Consider the following 18,164-nt stretch of genomic DNA (forward strand, 5'->3'; position numbering starts at 1 on the left):
GAAGAGAGTGTTAAAATCTGCATCATTCACTATTCATGCTACTTTCTCCGTCCCAATAAAATGGACTACTTTCATCATTGTGATACATCCTATTAAAATATACTTCACAATTCTATTTATAGTAATAATTTCTTTAATAATGCGAACCGCATTATGTACTAACAGTATTTCAAAAAAATTTCACTCTTTTTCTATTTTACTAACCGTAAATGCATGTCATTCTAGGATGTGCTATTTTACTACTAACTTTTTTTGGAACGGAATGAGTATTATTTTATGGACAATAGGACATAGATTATAAATAGAAATACTTCGTTTAGTTTCAAATTCTTAACTGATTTTGCAATAGTAAAAAAATTTCTTGCTAACCCAACAAGGTTATATACGGCCCAATTAATCAGGCCCAGAAAAAATCTTAATTCCTTCATGTCGTCGCCGCGCTATACTTTTACAGTCAGCTGATGTAACAATACCTTCAAAATCAAATTCTCATAATTATCCGTAATTTCGAAGAAATAATCGTTGATTCTCTGCATAGTTGAGAGCTTCAAACAATGAAGTTAGATGTGAATGCTTTGCGGTATTTGACGAAGGATGATTTCAGGGTTCTTACCGCCGTCGAGATGGGAATGCGCAATGTTTGTTTCTGTTCTCCTACCAATTAGTACTTTTTTCTAGTTTAGCATTACTATTGCTCTTCTCCTAATCAATTAATTTTTTATTTTTACTATTTTAGCATGAAATTGTACCGGCGGAGTTGATCGGCCGAATCGCCTCACTCAAGTAAGTTGAAGAATTCGTTTCACTGCATAATTGAATTCACCGTAGCATACCACTTTTTTTATCTCGTGGTGTTTGATATGCTTTGTTTATGTCTATGTTTGGTTTTTAGGCATGGCGGCACTTATAAAGTATTGAAGAATGTTAAATTCTCTAAATTCTATCCCACATCGACTTGGTGAAGATCCCATCTAATCTATATAAGTGTGGATAACCCTCCCCCTTATGATGCCTTTTAAGGGGTGAGTGGCCCATGGTATCAGAGCGGGCCCAAGTCGATGATGGTTCTCTCTTTATCTCTTATCTACCTCACGAGTGGAAGACCGATGTCCTTTCCGGCCCACATCGATGATGGTTTCTCTTGCATTGCCTACCCACGTGATGGAAGACCGATGTCCTTTCCGGCCCACACGTGAGGGGGCGTGTTAAATTCTCTAAATTCTATCCCACATCGACTTGGTGAAGATCCCATCTAATCTATATAAGTGTGGATAACCCTCCCCCTTATGAGGCCTTACCCTTATGAGGCCTTACCCTTATGAGGCCTTAAGGACCTTAAGTGTGGATAACCCTCCCCTTATGAGGCCTTTTAAGGGTGAGTGGCCTATTTCTAATAAAGAATTTACTCAAGCACAAGCTGGTGCATCATGACTCTTCCAAGTGTTAGTTTACCTTTTTTCTTGCGTTATTTTAGTTTTTCAGAGCTAATTTTTTTGTAATATGTATTTGAATTTTTTTTAAGTCGATATTTTGATTAGTTTATGTTGATAAGATATTGTTAATGAATTTACCTCTTGCTTTCCACCGTCTGCTTGCACACTCTACTAGGATAAATCTGAGTGTAGTGTATTCTTGGTGTAGATGATGGTTTCCGGCTAACATACTTGGGCTACGACTTTCTTGCAATCAAGACATTGGTGAACAGGGGAGTTTTTGCTTCTGTTGGTCGACAGATTGGTGTGGGGAAGGAGTCTGGTATATGTGACTTGCACCTGTTGCAGATTTACGATGTGTTTGTATATAATCATTAAGTGGTATTGATTAAATTTCTTTCTTTTTCAAGATATATTCGAGGTTGGTACGGAAGATGGCACAGTTCTTGCTATGAAGTTACACAGGCTTGGTAGGGTTTCTTTTAGAGCAGTCAAGTCTAAACGTGATTATTTGAGGCATCGCAGAAGCTTTAACTGGTTATACTTGTCAAGGCTTGCTGCCATCAAAGAATTTGCCTTTATGAAGGTCTGGTTCTTGTACTCTCTCTTTCTCTTCTAAATTTTTTGGATAGAAGCTAAAATGAAGGTGCTGCTCTTGTGGTCGAGTTCGTAATCTTTCACATCTTTATCGGCAGGCTTGGAAGAACATGGTTTTCCTGTTCCAAATGCAGTGGATTGCAATCGGCATTGTGTTATCATGTCACTCGTCCAAGGTTACCCGCTGTAAGTGTATAAGTTGTGTATGGTCTAATGTATTCCATTTTTTCTTCCTCTTCTCAGGGCTACTACAATGTAAATATAGGCATGTGTGGTGCTGGCGTTCATGAATTAATACAGCTGTGCTAGGTCATTGTAAGGGAAAATCATTCATAAGAGAAATTTTCATTTATAAGACTCCAACTGCAATATATTTATCACCTACTTTTAAATTACCTGCCAAATTGCCAATGGAGCAAATGGATAAAATGTCATTTCTATTCCATAGTTACAGTTTTATAAGTTTGAGTCAGTACCTTTTCTGGGTTTAACCCTTGCAAGCAATGCTATGTGTGTGGAGGTTGTTAATTAACTAAAAGTTGCCTATAAAACACAGCTCATCTCAATATTTTGCGCCAACCTTGTTTATTGTAGGAGTTGCATGATGATGAATAGGAAAGTAAAGTTGGGTTTGAAAGGATGTAGATGGAAAATGCAATATATATGATTGATATTATTGATTCCAATGGTTTGGTCACAGCTTTTTTATGTTAGCTATTGCCTCTTATACAGGAGTTTCATGGCATTTCCATAATTAAGAACTTAAAACATCCTCATAATCCTGAAACCATCAAGAAGGAAATTTCAATCTTAAACTCTTGAATGTATGGAAATTGTTTTCCAACTTGAATCTTGATATGGTATGGACTAGAATTGTATTTGATCATCCTGTTCCATGCAGTTTGCAGGTTAAGGAGTTGCCCAATCCTGATACACTCTTTGAAACAATTCTTGGTCTTGTTGTACGCCTGGCAGAACACGGGCTCATTCACTGTGATTTCAATGAATTTAATATCATGGTAAGGCATTGGATGTTGATTTCATGGTCACATTTTTGTGTTTTATTGAATATTTATCCATTGTAATATGTATGTTGTTTTCTGCAACTTGGCTTTGCCTTAGTATTGGCCCGTTCTTACTAGCTAAAAGCTTATGTATGTTGCTGTTAATGTTCTAGACGTATTGTCATCCACCATTTACCGTTTGTTATTTTCACTTTGTAGATTGATGATGATGAGAAGGTGACAATGATTGATTTTCCACAAATGATCTCGGTTTCTCATCGAAATGCACAGATGTAGGTTTTTGCAGACCATTACGAAAGATGACTTATCCTCACACTTTTCACAATGACTTAATTTTATCATAAACACTAAATTCCTCTTCTTTTAGGTACTTTGACCGCGATATTGAGTGCATCTTCAAGTTTTTCCGGAAAAGGTAGTCGATTACTTCAAACAAAATGCTATGTTGTAATATAAGAAAGGAGCTAGTGACGCCTGGTCAACACTTTACCGTCTAAGCATGTATGCGATATAAAATAATAAAATTAGGATTTTGATAAGATCATTTTTGAACTCACTACATATCTCATGCATAGAGAAGTTTAATTAAAACATGAATAACTGTGTTGGTTTTGAAAAAAATATGTAAGTTGTATTTCAAACTAGCTTTGCTGTTTTTTATGTTGAAATCAAAATATAACTTGAAAACTTTTCATCACTATCCATGAGTTACAATTCAAGCTTAAAAATCGTAACCGGTATTTACTTGCTTGAGCAAATATAGTTTTTGAGAAGCCACAAAGTTGACCAGCATTCAGTTATGTTTGGCCTCTCAAAAAAGATATTTGCTCAAGCAAGTAAATACTGGTTGCAATTTTTAAGTTTGAACTGAAGGCTTGAATGTTGATATGATAACACTAACATGGTCTCTCTTTTGGTACTAGGTTTCACCTCTCTTTTGACAAAAAAGAAATTGAGTGTGATGATTCAGATGTAGAGTTAGGTGGAAGTTGCCGGCCTCAGTTTTCAGACATAAATAAAGTTTCTGGTGTCCTGGACAAGGAACTTGAAGCTAGTGGTTTCACTAGAAAGGATCAAGATGATATGGAGAAGGTACTGCCTTTAGTCTTTCATCTATCAAATATCTTCAAACAAATTTCACCACAAGTTTTGGAAGTATGATTTGGTCTTTAAATTGTAGTAGTATTTATTTCTGCATTATTTGTATATAAAGAGCTATTCTATGATTTTAATCAAAGGCTCATATTTGAGGCGAAAGACTTACTCTTCTTAATATGAAGAAGCTGCAACCTTCATTCTTTCCTCTGTCGAATATCTTTAATAGCAAAATGCTTTCCACTACAACGATCAATATCTTTCAATACATGATTGACATGTTTGATGGAATATGGTGTTAATTCTTTAAGTTCTGGCTGCCTGCTAAAGTGGCTTTTGTTTTGATGGTTATTATGCAGTTTGTTGATGGGGATGTTGAAGAAGATCTGGGATCTGATTCTGGAGAAAGTGAGGATGCAGATGATACTGCTCAACACATAAATGATGCAACCCTAAGTGGTTTTGAGTCCTTGAGCTTGACTAAAGAGGTGTGTAGAGTTAACTTATGCATGTTAGCTAAGTTTTTTATTGTATGCCTACAGACTACAGATTCATTTAAGTTTCTATTGTTATTGATTATGTTCAGAATTGTGCATTGACCTCTTGAACGTAAAAAACTCTGGTTGCAGGAAGGAGATAACTTGCACGAAGGTGATTCAGAAGCCAATCAAAACATTTTGCGTCAGCATACTTCCAACGAGGCTAGACAAAGTAGCGAAATGGCCTGGGAAGATAGGCAGGTTGAGCACCATGATAGTTCAGCGGACGATAATTCTGAAGAAGAAGAAGAAGAGGAGCATGACGATGACCCTGAGCTTGAAAAGCGTCTGACCAAGCAACGACAACGTGCCATCCAAGCTGCTCGTGGGAGGAGGAAAGGTATAACCTCTAGAAATAGTTACAAGGACAAAGGTGGAAAGTCCTCTCATAATTCAAAGATCCAAAAACAATTAGGCAGCTGGTGAGAATGGCTATCGTATCGTACTCGTTGTGAAACAATTCCAAGGCAACTGCCTTAACACTACACATGAGCAGCTCAGATTCGAGAGTAGATATAGTATGGTGCATGTATTTCTTAATATTCAACAGTTCTCAGTTTGATCTGCGTGTAAACTAGCATGAATTTTCTCTTTTTTTTGTTTAATATTATCAATATTGTTGCTGTGTAAGGCCCAGTTTTTAGTGTTTTTTTCACTTCAATTCCTTTCACATAATTACCTTATAATCAAGATGCGAGCGTGGTATAAAAAGAAGAAACACTCACTCATACAACCATATACTAATCACATGAACTCTTAATACAAATCAAGTTGTACTGTCTTGAAATTGACTAATCCAAACACAATCTTGGACACGTATGCTTTGGTTTCAATCAGGTTGTATGTTTGATTTCTGGGGCTGTCCCATTATTGTTGTGTGTAGGTGGACTCTGCATCACCTCAAGTTTGAGAAGAGATCCTTGATGATCCGACACCGAATCCTTGCCCTTGCTAGCGTCCTTGTTCTTAGCCTTTTGAGCCCACCCGACCAGCCCGGCTTGAACATGATCTTTGAATATCGCCTTGTTGAACGAACTCCCCATCTTCAAAACCACCAAATCAATATATCAAAACTCTGTGAATAATCCACAAATCTTCAGTTTTTTAGCAAGTTACCTGCGCAACAATGGCGTAGAGCGGTAGAGTGCTGTAACTGCAAAGGAACTGTACAAACACCCTGCACGAAAACAATCACTCAGTTCATCAATGTATACTAAAACTTAGTAATTATATTGAATTGATGGTTTACGCACCCTATGACAAGTCTAGGAATGACATAGCCGACTTCTCCCATTATGCAGGAGTCGAAGCCATTGAGGAGGAACATCCAGAAGAAGACAGCAATCTCAAAGGCATTTTGGAAGAGAATGATGTGGATAAGTATTAGCACGAGGCGTGGGCGGTGGAACCAGAAATGATCGTCCGAAGGGCTCACAACCAAGTCCCCTTCGACTGCTATGTGCTTCTGCGCCACCTCTCGAGCTAGTTGGATTATTATGTGCTCCAGCTTAGTCCCCAGAGTTAGCAAAAGCTGCATTCATTTCATTTCCAGTTATACCAAATTATTTCATGTTGTATATCTAGAAAATAGGATATTACTACTACTTACTACTAGAGGAATGAAGGAGATCCAGAAATATGCATGCCAACCTGATCCAAAAACAAATCAAAATTCATGTTTCAGTCAAGAAAGCATGCATGTATAATTCTCTATTGTTTTCTTGATCATGAGAATACTAGTAGTTCTTACCATCGACGTTCACCAACAAGAAGAGAAGTACGAACACCCAAAGATACCAACTGCAGTTGAGGTCAAGTGATCAGTGAGAAGAAGAATCAACACCCAAGAGCAAAGGTATCCACTGCTTACCTAATTCCAACTACTTTCTTGAAATCTTTTTCGAGAGCGCGAGTCATGTACTTGTAGAAATTGAACTTGGGATTTCCACGGAAATGATTCTGCATAAAAGTAGGAGGTATAAACAAAAGAACAAATCAAAGATAGACTTATATGTTTATTCTTACCATTACGAAGCCAAGCCTGAGAGTGGTGTAGTCTTCTTTGCTGACAGAGTGAAAGAATTGCTTGAAGAAAGATTTCTGAAAATGGAAAATAAAAAAACATAACTTCTCATGACAATCTGTTCATTTCTCTATACGCCAAATCCGTGTGGTGTGACTTACCACCCATCCAAACAACGACACTTTACCGATGCCGGAAAATCTGTTCCTGATGAAGGCATGATCTTGGACATGAGTCACAGCTGTAAGATTTCAATCAATATGTGATGAGTCCAAATAAAATAAAATAAAATCAGAAGAGAATTATGGTATGCAGAATGACCTTGTTCAGGATCATATTGTTTATTGAGTATGGAATCTTCCCAATGTCTCCACTGCCGTATCTGTCGAAAACACAAGGCAATTAGGTAATGAAGATGAGAGGGAAGTAAGTTGAAGAAAAAGGATAAAATTACCCTCAAACGCCCAAAGATGAGTGTGAGAACTGAGAATACAACATGGGACACAGCCAACACAAAGATGAAAATGTGGAGATCATGCAGAGCTTTCACAGACAGCAACGGTGCCTTTCCCTACAAACATCGTTTCGTGAGACAGAGAGAGAGAAAGAGATAAAGAGAGAGAGAGAGGAGACCTTGGAATCACAGTAACCTGCAGAGTCATCAGCAGCGGCGAGGAGGTGGCGGGTGGAAGAGAAGGTGAGGAAGTGAGCTGTGGATTTGATCTTTTGTTCCTTGTTGCAAGGGAGCCAATGATGAGTCCAGCCTTTAGGAATGCAGATTTTACTAAGTCTGGATTGAAATGCAGCCAGCATTAAGGATATGAATCCCAGCAACATCAGCTCTGCATCATTCATAAAAAAAAACACCACCCCAGTAAATTAAATAATACTACTACACATGCATTTGATTCATCATCTTACTAATACTAGGAAATGAAAATGTGACCTTCTTTTATTTTCTGCAAGGCCTGAAACAGAGACCCCTGATTCTTCTTCAATAAATACTGCACATATATAATATAACACCACAATTCAATTCAATCCTATCCTTTAAATGAGGTAGTGAAATTGAAAGAAGTAATGAAGAAATGAAGATTAACCTTGCCAGAACTATGGAGTAATCTTTCAGCTAAAAATGATATGGCAACGATGACGCTGCAGACGAACGCCACCACCCATGTCGGAGTATACTCTAGGGAAGCTCCTTCTCCACCACCTCCGGCCATCTCTCTCTCTCTCACAAACACAGACACAGGACAGCTCTGTTTATATCTTCCTTTTATAAAGAATTGGAGAAGATTCAATACAAGTTGATGATCAAGTATTCGTGCCTTGCTTGACAATAATTTGTCATGCATAAATATTTCATAATATTTCTTGATTGCTAGGAATTTACATAATAAGTATGAAATAATCTAAGATGAGATTTATGTATTTGGTTGACTGAATTATGCCTAGCATAATTTAATTTTTAGTATTCAACTAATGAATTATAGAAAAGTAGGGTGGGAACACACTATTAATTTTTTCGCTCACTTTACTTCACAGATTAAACAATATCTTAAAACTTGGACTGATCAAATATGATACATCTATTAGGGATTGGAGAGTGTATATTTTACATGTGCAGGTATGTCTTAGCAGTTAGTATTATTTTTAAAATCTATATTTTCTTAATTACGTATATACGTATATTATAATAGAAGTTGATAGAGTTGGATATTTTAGATATTGTTTCCTATGTGAATTGGTCCGACAGTCGGAAAACAATACAACGCCAAATAGGAATCCAATGACAGGAAATCATCAACCTTAGGCCAACCTTAGGCCATCCACAACGCTGTTCCTATACCGTTCCTATACCGTTCCTTAAACCACTATTTGAGGGCCTCACTATACTTTTTACTCCATTCCTTAACTAAGGAACGGAATCTGCAACCCTTCGTTCCTTAACCGTTCCTTAAATTACTATTCATTCAATTTCATTTTTTTTTTATTTCCAACCCAATTCAATTTAAATAAACACACTTTAATAAAAAAACAAACACACTTTATTAAAAAAAATACAACATTAAAAAAAATTCAACTTAAACTTAAAAAAAATAAAAAACACACACAATTAAAATCCTAAAAACATAAAAAATACAAAATAAAAAACACACAATTAAACGTGGGAAAATAAAAAAATTACTCCGCCGGCGAATCATCCTCCGGAGGCGGTCGAGGTTGAGGGGGAGTCGGAAGGCCAAGTTGTGCTGCCATATACACAATTCCGTTCCACCAGGCCGTGAATTGGGCGTACGAGAAGCGGGAAGTGTCCGCCATTGAGGCGGTCATGTACGCCACCATAAGTGTGTCCGAGCCTCCCCGCGAGCCCGATCCCGAGGCCGACTGGCTTGATTCGCCTCGGCCCTTCCTCGCTCTAGCCGTCTTCGCCGCCTTCGTCCCTTGCGGCCGACGGCGCCCAAGGCTGGATCCCCCGTATTCGTCGGGCGTTGGATCCCCCGTACCCCCAAACACCTGCGGTTCACCCTCGCTGGCCTCACCGGTGTCACCAGACGAGTAGTGGCCGCTCGCCGTGTGCTTCGTGCGCTTTGAGGTTGAGCCCGAGCTCGAGCGGACACCGCCGGCCCACCTTTCCTCGTCCTTGACGAGCTGCCAAATATCAACATATTTGAACTGTAGACCGGTGTCCTGGTAGAAGACGCGCAAAGCCGCCCTCAGAATGTCAGCGCCCGAAGCTCCGCTTTGGTAGTTCGCCGCTTCGGCCGAGTAGATGCCGCAAAATTTTTTGACCTGTGCGTCGACTCGGCCAAAGTGAGCACGGAGCATTGTATATTTGCGCTTCCGGACCCTTTTCGGCTTAGTCTGGTGGTAGACATCACGGACCTTTTCCCAGAAGCACTTGGCGGCTTGTTGGTTCCCGATGATGGGATCGTACGAGACGGTGAGCCAGGCGGTGTACACCGCCTTAGTTTCTTCGTTGTTGTACGGATGCCGGCCCAGATCCTCCAGTTCCTCATCCTCCTCCTCCTCGGGTGCCTCAGACGCAGCCCTAGAGCTTCCACCGCCTCGGCTTCCTCCCTGGGTGGGTTCTACGGGGATATCCTCCCGAATCTGGGACAAACCCTGAGAAAGCCGCGAGCCGGGTGGTCGAGCGTAGGCATCCACATCGAAAGTGGGTGGTTGGTACCCACCCGGCGTCGCCGACCCCTGGGTGCCCGGCGTCGACGACCCGGAACCACCTAGTGTGTTGTACATGGTCTCCCAATCGCCGAACGCGTTGAGATCCCACCCACCGGAGCCGCCACCGCCGTAATTCCCGTCGCCGGACATTTGGTGAAGGAGATTGAAATAGAAAATTGGAGAGGAATTGATGTTGGTTTAGGAAGGGTAGATGTGTAGTTGAGTGTGAAATGTAATAAATTAGGTGTATTTATAGAATAAGAAAATAAAAATAAAAATAAAAAAAATAAAAAAAAAGTTAAAAAAATGGTAATATGACCGTTTTAAAAAAAAATTTAAAAATATATTTTTTTAAAAAAAAATTAATTATTGCGTCATCGCTGACGTGTCCCACTCGCGGGCCGGCGAGTGGGAAGCACGCACGAAGCGGGGAGCGCCACGTCGCCCGAGCGCGTGGCGGCAGAAGCCGTGCCGCGTTCCGTGCCGTCGGCACGCGGAACGGAATGGGAGCAGAACGGTGCGCCGCAACGCGTTCCGCGGCGAAACCGTTACGGCGGAACGGCACGCGGAACGCCGGCGGCACGCGTTGCGGGTGCCCTTAGCTTACATTCTAACTACTATTTTTAATATTGAGGTTGACTTTCCGTACAAGTCAATGACTATAGATGATGATAATAATAATAATAATAATAATAATAATAATAATAATAATAATAATAATAATAATAATAATAATAATAATAATAATAATAATAATAATAATAATAATAATAATAATAATAATAATAATAATAATAATAATAATAATAATAATAATAATAATAATAATAATAATAATAATAATAATAACAATAATAATAACAATTTCATTTGGTGAGGAAGTTAATAACAATAATAATAGTAAGTATTATTGTTTCACTTTTGTAAGTGTTGATGATAAGTTCCACCTCAAGTTGTAATTAAGTCTTCTTTCAATAGGAACCCCCATACATATATACTTTTTCATTATTTTTTATTCCGTGGACGTGTAGAAAAATTTAGATTGGTACATATAGGTCAATGCCAATTGCCATATTTTTCAGAAGAAAATACCAACATATGATTTTATGTATATTCATTATATTTCATTTCGTGAACGTGTAGAAATATTTAGATTGGTGTACTACATTTTTTCAAAAGAAAATACGAATGTTTATCATTGCGATGACTTGGTACAAACACATAATTAGATTCCTACACTTAATTATAAAACCAGTTGCAAACTCACAATTAATAAAGTGGTAATTTGGTGTGATTGGTTAATCTATCGAAACTGCACTAGACGTGCATATATATCATTTATATTTTTTTCATACCTATTTGTTTTTGTTAGTTGTTAAGTGTGTAATAATAGTCAATAGACTTTATATAAAAATTTTGATTCACACACAGGTCTTTTTATAATTTATGTCATGCATCCACTAGCTAGACCTACAGGATGTCACATTGTTGATTAACTAACTAACTACTACTACTACTATTACTATTTCACAACAAAATTTAAATTCCTTGAACGATTCCAAAACCCTATAATCTCACCATCTCCCACTCTTTCTTTTCTACATATATATTGATTCAAAAAATTTAAATATCACAATTCACATGTAAGCAGAAAGTGAGGATCCCTGTTTTTGTCAACCCTACTCAAATTTGTTTGCAAGTTGAGATTAGTACTCCATAAGAGAATGATGAATTTGCATTTAAAAATTTGTTAATTTGGTTTTAGTTATGATGCAAGTTTAAAAAAATGTTAAAGTGCACCATCAGACCACGGTAAATCTATTCCCATCACATAAAATTATCTAACAAATAAATAATAAGCTAGTTTATCTTTATCAACACAGAATTAGTGCTTTAATTAAATTATGGTATAGTCTTCTAAATTATACAAAATTCCTTTCATGATATTATCAATCTTGTGGCTGTGTAAGGCTAAGTTTTAGACATTTGCATGTTCCATGAAATTAAGTGAGGACTGGAAAAATTAGGGAACAAAACAATAGACATTTCCATCTTCCATGATATCAGGTGGGGACTGTGGAAAAATTATGAAACAAAACAATATACATTTCCATCTTCCATAATATCAAATGGGCACTGTGGAAAATTTGTGGAACAAAACAATAGACATTTCCATATTCCATAGTATTAAGTGGGGACGGTGGAAAAGTTATGGAACAAAACAATAGACATTTCTATCTTCCATAGTATTAAGTGGGGACTGTGGAAAAATTAGGGAACAAAACAATAGACATTTATTTTATTTTTATGACAAAACCATCTTTGTTTTCTTTACGTTTGGATATATTCCGTGTTTGTCCAAAAACACACTCCTTTACATTCAATTCAACTAACAACATATCTACCTTTCTATTTAGGGAAACTTACACAACTCGTCGAAAATGATTGGCTTTTTTTCATTTTGGTACAAATTAATAACAAAGTATTTGAATTTTGCATAAATAGGAGTACAAAAAGTTTCATTTGTATTTTGTTTTACTAGTACATTCTGTTAGGGAGTTTAAACAAATCGTGAACAAATCGGATGTCCTGAAAGGCGTGAAACACTTTCAGATCAAATCAATTTGGCGGTTCTACCAATATTTGATCGGATACAATTCAGGTTTCGAAGATATTCATATGTAGATTCTGTAAAAAATCTTTGAACCCAGAAATTGATAATAAGAAGAGGTTGAAAACGAAGAGTCGTGTCTCTTCGTTTCATAACTGTTTTTAACAGTTTTAGGCGGGAATAGAAAATTGCAAAATAATCCTTCAACTTTCGGAAATTACGTTTCCGGATGAATTTTCTGTACAGCAACTTTAATGGAAATAAAAAATTTCCAAGCTGCCCAGCCAGGGACTCTGCCCCTTGGACCCCGCTACTCGGGGGCGCTGCCCCCGAACCCCCCATCTAATCATAAGAAATTCAAATAAGTGTACACTCTGCACTTCCAACTTATTTGATGTCTCATTATGATCACGTTGATCAATCAATTTAATCCAATTACACTAAAATATCCAACACATTCCATCATTTTTTAGACACTATTAACACTTTGTGTGTACGGAGTACAAAATGTTCCATCATTATTTAATAGTGGTAGAAAAATTGTTTTATATTGGTACTAAAAGTTTTATCACACGTCGACCACATATTAATTAGCCATCCTTTTGCATGTTGATGCCGGTTGGGCCTGCGTGCTTGGCACGGTGTACGCAAGCGCTAAGCACACGGCCAATGGAAATCCTAAAACCTCAACCATTTATTATTAATTCACCTAAACAACACAGGAGTACATAATACAATCAATAATCAATACGTTTTAGGAAACTTAATTTAGATATCAGAAATATTCAAACTTATAATACTTGAATGATATATTTACTAATTTAATCATGGTCATTTACACACGATGGCGGATCCAGGAACTAAATATCGTGGGGTCAAATTAGATAATAAATATATATAAAATAATTATTTAATATAATTATTTATATAAATATAGTACATTTTAATTAAATAATTCATATCGATAACTCTAAAATCAAATATTCACTTCATCACATAAAAATAGACAATTTTACTAGCATGTCCTATAAAATACATACTTCTATTTTTTGTAATTATTTTTCTCTTTTTTTTAGGTGAATACTATTTTCCACTAACAATAATATATTCAATCACTTTTATTTTTATATTTCTTTTATTTTTCTTATTATATATTAAAAAATTTGTGTCATCACAAAATGTGTTATTATTATGGGAAAGAGATTGTATAACTTTTCCACATCATCCCTAATTTTGAAATTTTAAAAATAATTTGAATATGAATAATAAGGTTGAAAACTTAACTATAAACTAAAATTAGAAGAAATTAAGAAACATTTATTTTATTCTATAATCATTAAATTATGTGTTTATTTTAAATAAGTTGATTTTTAGATATAAAGACAAATACTAACATTAATTGAAATTTTAGATTTGAATATATATTTAAGACTAAAGTCCCAATTTGGTCCTTAACATATTGTGATTTTTTTATTTTGGTCCAAAACATTATCTTTTGAATTATTCAGTCCCTCACATTTGAAATCGGATCACATTTAGTCCGAAATGGACGGAACCGTTAAAATGTAACAGTCAACGAAATTTAAATCGATTTTGACTGGATTAAGAGGTATAATTATATTTTATTAATGTCTAATATCTAATTAACCTAAAACTAAAAAATTTAAAATATAAAATAATTTAACAAGAATCAAAATTAAAACATGAAATTAAAACATAAAAGTAAAATAAAAGTAATTCCAATCGACACCTACAAATTGGCTTCTTTCTTCAATTAAAACATAAAAAAAAAACAAACTGTAATTCCTATTTCTTTCTTCACAATCGATTAGGGTCCATCTCCCCAATCTCTCACTTTGAACACTTGGAACCCTAGATTTCACAGGCGATTCAACCCAGGTTCTCGCAGCCGACTCCAACGTAGTTCGCCATGAGTTGGTTCGTGTATGACTCATATCACCGTTGACTCGGCGATCCTCGGCTGCGGGTGACAACCAAGCTACTTCATCAACTGTGAAGAAGAACTAAAACTATTCTAATGTGTTTTTGTCTACTAAACAATTGTGTTACCCCCTCAAAACTCTTGTGTTACCACCTGACTTTCTTAGATTTTGGCTGATTTGGTTTATTTTGGTTTGGGCAGTGCCCATTGTGGTGGTTTATTGCCTACTTGTTGTAGGTTTTGGTGGTTTCACTTTATAAACTGGTGGTTGATTTTGGTGGTTCTCATTTTGGCTAATGTATATTGAATATGGACATATTGCAAGGGAAATGAAGTGTATGTTGATTTAAGTGGTTGTGTATGTTCTGGTGAAATGAAGTGTATGTTGAATGTGGATGATTTTTATGTTGTCTCTTAGATCATTATCAGTTTTTTAACTAGAGCTAGAGCATACACCTCCTCACCCGAGAGCACCAAATCCATCCTATAAGCTTGTATGAGTATCATAAAAGCAAACATCATATTTTTTCTGAGCTTTCACAAGAAAATTCAGAAATTATAAAAACCAAATGATGATGGATTAGGTTCACAAAACGGGGTATCCTTGTTAATAACATTCTGGTTTATTCTATAAGACTTCAGTTCTCTCTCTCTTACACGCACATTATACACCATATATCACTTGAAAATTGGTGACTATTTTCACAAGAATATATGCATAGAGTTGCATATATACATTATACACCATATATCTAGGGATGTCAATCGGGCCAACCCGTTCGGGTTCGGGCCAACCCGTCGGGTACGGGCTATTCGGGTTATGATTTTTTCGGGTTATAAAAGTTTGACCCTAACCCTAACCCTTCGGGTTTCGAGCTAACCCATCGGGTTATTCGGGCCAATGCGTATTTTTAATTCTTTTAATATTTTCAAAAAATAATACGTATTTTAAATTTTCTTTAATTATATACATATTTTTAATTAATCATTCAACAATGAAATACATATTTTTAATTTTCTTTAATATTTAAAAAAAAGATTAAGTTATTTAAATTTAAATAACTTATTCATTACATAATTATTTATAAAATATCTATCAATAGTATGTTTATGTTTATGTATTTAAAACATAAATAAACACTTTGTTTCAAAATTCAAACATAAATCAATTCGTAGAAAATTAAATAAAATTTGCATAACGTGAGAGGTGCATCGTAGATGTAACAAAAATATTTTGAATTGTTAAAAAGTGAATTATCAAGATGCTAGCTAATTGGAATAACTCTAAGTTTTCTTGAATTATAATTGGTCAAATTTAATTTATTCCAGTTGTAAGTCAAATAATAATTTATCTTTGTTTTAAGAATCATCAAAGTACGCATAATTCAATGACGAAGCGGCGTCAAAACACTTTGCACTATTATATTGGAAATATACTAAAAGAAAGCTTTTTTTATATACGAGTATTTATGAATCCATGAACCACATGGTGATTTTTTTCGTGATCTTATATAGTCGGTTGACGTATTTGGATTTTGCATGGTTTTAGAGGGTTGTCTAGGATGATTTTGATTATATTTCTATATTTTGGTATGTTTACATGTTTGTTGAGAAATGATAGAAAATTGATTAGAAAATGGACACAAAATATGTGGATGTGCAGCAGCCTTGTTTGAGTCAATGTTTCTCGCGATTTTGAAGTCTGATAAACCTCTAATACATATCATTCTCTTCGTCTTCGAAAGAGCTTCGCGTGGATATATTGCACGCCTCAATCGGAGCTTTGTAGAGAAAGTTATGACCGTTACAAAAACTGCTCGCTGTGCAGAAGCCTTCAACCCGACAGGCCGACCCGTAACCCGAACGGGTCAGCCCGCCTAACCCGACAACCCGAACGGGTAAGCCCGAATGGCCCGATTTTAAATTCGGGCTGCGAAATTACAACTCTAACTCTGTATTTTTATCGGGTTATTCGGGCCGGCCCGCGGGTTCGGGTTACATTGACATCCCTACATATATCACATTATACACGTATATGTAATTAATGGCAACTCTAAAATCATGATATGAAGGTGTAGATCAGTCTATATATGAAAGTCCAGTAACAACCAACAAGAATATATGCATAGAGTTGCAGATATACATACACTTCAAACGATACCTAATTCATACACCAATTTCACTCAAAATCAACAATTTTTATGTGTTTCACAAGAGAGAAAGTGGATATCCTTCCTAATGGGTATTTTATCAAACACTTGGTGTGCAACTTATATTTCATTTTATCAAACACTTGGTGTGCAACCAAGTATGTACTACTACTTCATTTTGGAGTGCAATTCATACCATTCTGGAGTACAACAACCACCACAGCAAAGAAACGAAATTTGATTCAGAATTCCAGATTTGATTCACCATTGGAAACGAAATTTCATTACTTGAACCCTAATATACAAACAAACACCACAACAAAGAAACAAAATCCATACATCACAACACTACGTAATTTCTCTATTGCCCTATTATTCTCCTCGATTGATGACAAAATCAAACTAAAACTCTTACTTTCGGTCTCTCACAAACAAAGTATAGCTTCCCCCTTGTTGGTTTTGCATGGGTGTTAACGATTCGGAGTGAAGCCCGATTCTTACAATGGCAAAATTCGTACCAGAATCGGAGGTCACGTCCACCGCCACTCTCACCGGTCTCTCTGCTGTAGTTCGATGGTTGGCGAGTTGGGGTTACTTGAGGTTCTTCCAAGAACTAGGGTTTCTCACCGTGAGCCAGCCTAAATCGATGAAGAAGATGAATAGAGCATGCAAGAATTAAAATTCGTTTTATAAATGACAAGCAATATATTTTATTAAAACTAATTTTGAAATTAATTTGAATTTATTTGAAAAAGAATTAAAATTTGAATTTTTATAACTCTTAATCCGCTCAAAATCAATATAAATTTCGTTGACTGTTACATTTTAACAGTTCCGTCCATTTCGGACTAAATGTGATTCGATTTCAAATGTGAGGGACCGAATAATTCAAAAGATAATGTTTTTGACTAAAATAAAAAAAATCGCAATAGGTTAAGGATCAAATTGAGAATTTAGTCTATATTTAATGAACTTCCTAGCCCATTCAAAAGTTAGATATTTCAAGATATTAATCTTTTAATCTTAGAAAAATTATGCGGTCACGTCTCTTTCTTGACGCCATTTACTGTAATTCATTTATTTCCATTGGGGAAAGGAAAAACAATAATGACATCACGAAGTTATCTCTTCGGAAAAAAATCGAAAAGCCGTCTTCTGAATTTAATCTAACTATCTTTTCATGCTCGACTACCGCCTCCCTACCACGATGCCGCCGTCGCCGTCGCCGTCGCCGTCGCCGTATTTCGGACGTTGCCCTCCCTCACTTCCTTTCTCTCTGCCCAATCTCATCATGTCACACTATGCGAGGTGTGGTCGGAGATGCGTATGCGCAGGGGCGGAGCTAGGAATTTATAGGAAATGGGGCAAATTTACATGTGAAGGAATTTTAAAAATTTGAGGAGATGCAATTAGTAGAAGATTAAAAGAAATTAATTTAAAATAGGTATATAAATATATGGGATGAAAAACATGAGGTGGGGCAATTGGCCCTCTTTAATAACATATAGATCCGCCCCTGGTTGTAGGGTCGGAAGCCAATGAAAGGAACTTCCCGACAGCACT

The 18,164-nt window shown here is 36.4% G+C and overlaps 2 protein-coding genes across 3 annotated transcripts; one reads left to right on the plus strand and one right to left on the minus strand.

The window, feature by feature from the left end:
- The first annotated feature begins 472 nt into the window (after nt 1-472).
- Nucleotides 473-5,319, plus strand: LOC121753904 (serine/threonine-protein kinase rio2-like). The gene is made up of 13 exons (XM_042149198.1): nt 473-638; nt 737-783; nt 893-923; nt 1,403-1,442; nt 1,642-1,755; nt 1,844-2,018; nt 2,127-2,216; nt 2,932-3,049; nt 3,254-3,327; nt 3,423-3,470; nt 3,979-4,147; nt 4,510-4,638; nt 4,780-5,319. Exons 1-13 carry the CDS (start codon nt 555-557, stop codon nt 5,113-5,115), a joined length of 1,455 nt encoding a protein of 484 aa, XP_042005132.1. The 5' UTR covers nt 473-554; the 3' UTR covers nt 5,116-5,319.
- A 75-nt stretch (nt 5,320-5,394) lies between these two features.
- Nucleotides 5,395-8,027, minus strand: LOC121753903 (MLO-like protein 1). Of its 2 annotated transcripts, XM_042149196.1 has the most exons (13): nt 7,813-8,027; nt 7,659-7,716; nt 7,346-7,554; nt 7,167-7,283; nt 7,034-7,094; nt 6,874-6,953; nt 6,715-6,789; nt 6,560-6,648; nt 6,440-6,489; nt 6,299-6,339; nt 5,943-6,220; nt 5,806-5,866; nt 5,395-5,732 (listed from the first exon to the last, which is right to left on the minus strand). In XM_042149196.1, the coding sequence occupies exons 1-13, from the start codon at nt 7,936-7,938 to the stop codon at nt 5,523-5,525; spliced, it is 1,455 nt and encodes a 484-aa protein (XP_042005130.1). In that variant the 5' UTR covers nt 7,939-8,027; the 3' UTR covers nt 5,395-5,522. The 2 variants fall into 2 exon arrangements, with proteins under 2 accessions (XP_042005130.1, XP_042005131.1); XM_042149197.1 differs by lacking the exons at nt 7,659-7,716; nt 7,813-8,027 and having other exon boundaries at nt 7,363-7,496.
- Nucleotides 8,028-18,164: the final 10,137 nt, after the last annotated feature.

The sequence above is a fragment of the Salvia splendens genome, chromosome 11 (assembly GCF_004379255.2).
Source record: "Salvia splendens isolate huo1 chromosome 11, SspV2, whole genome shotgun sequence".
Taxonomy (NCBI): Eukaryota; Viridiplantae; Streptophyta; class Magnoliopsida; order Lamiales; family Lamiaceae; genus Salvia; species Salvia splendens.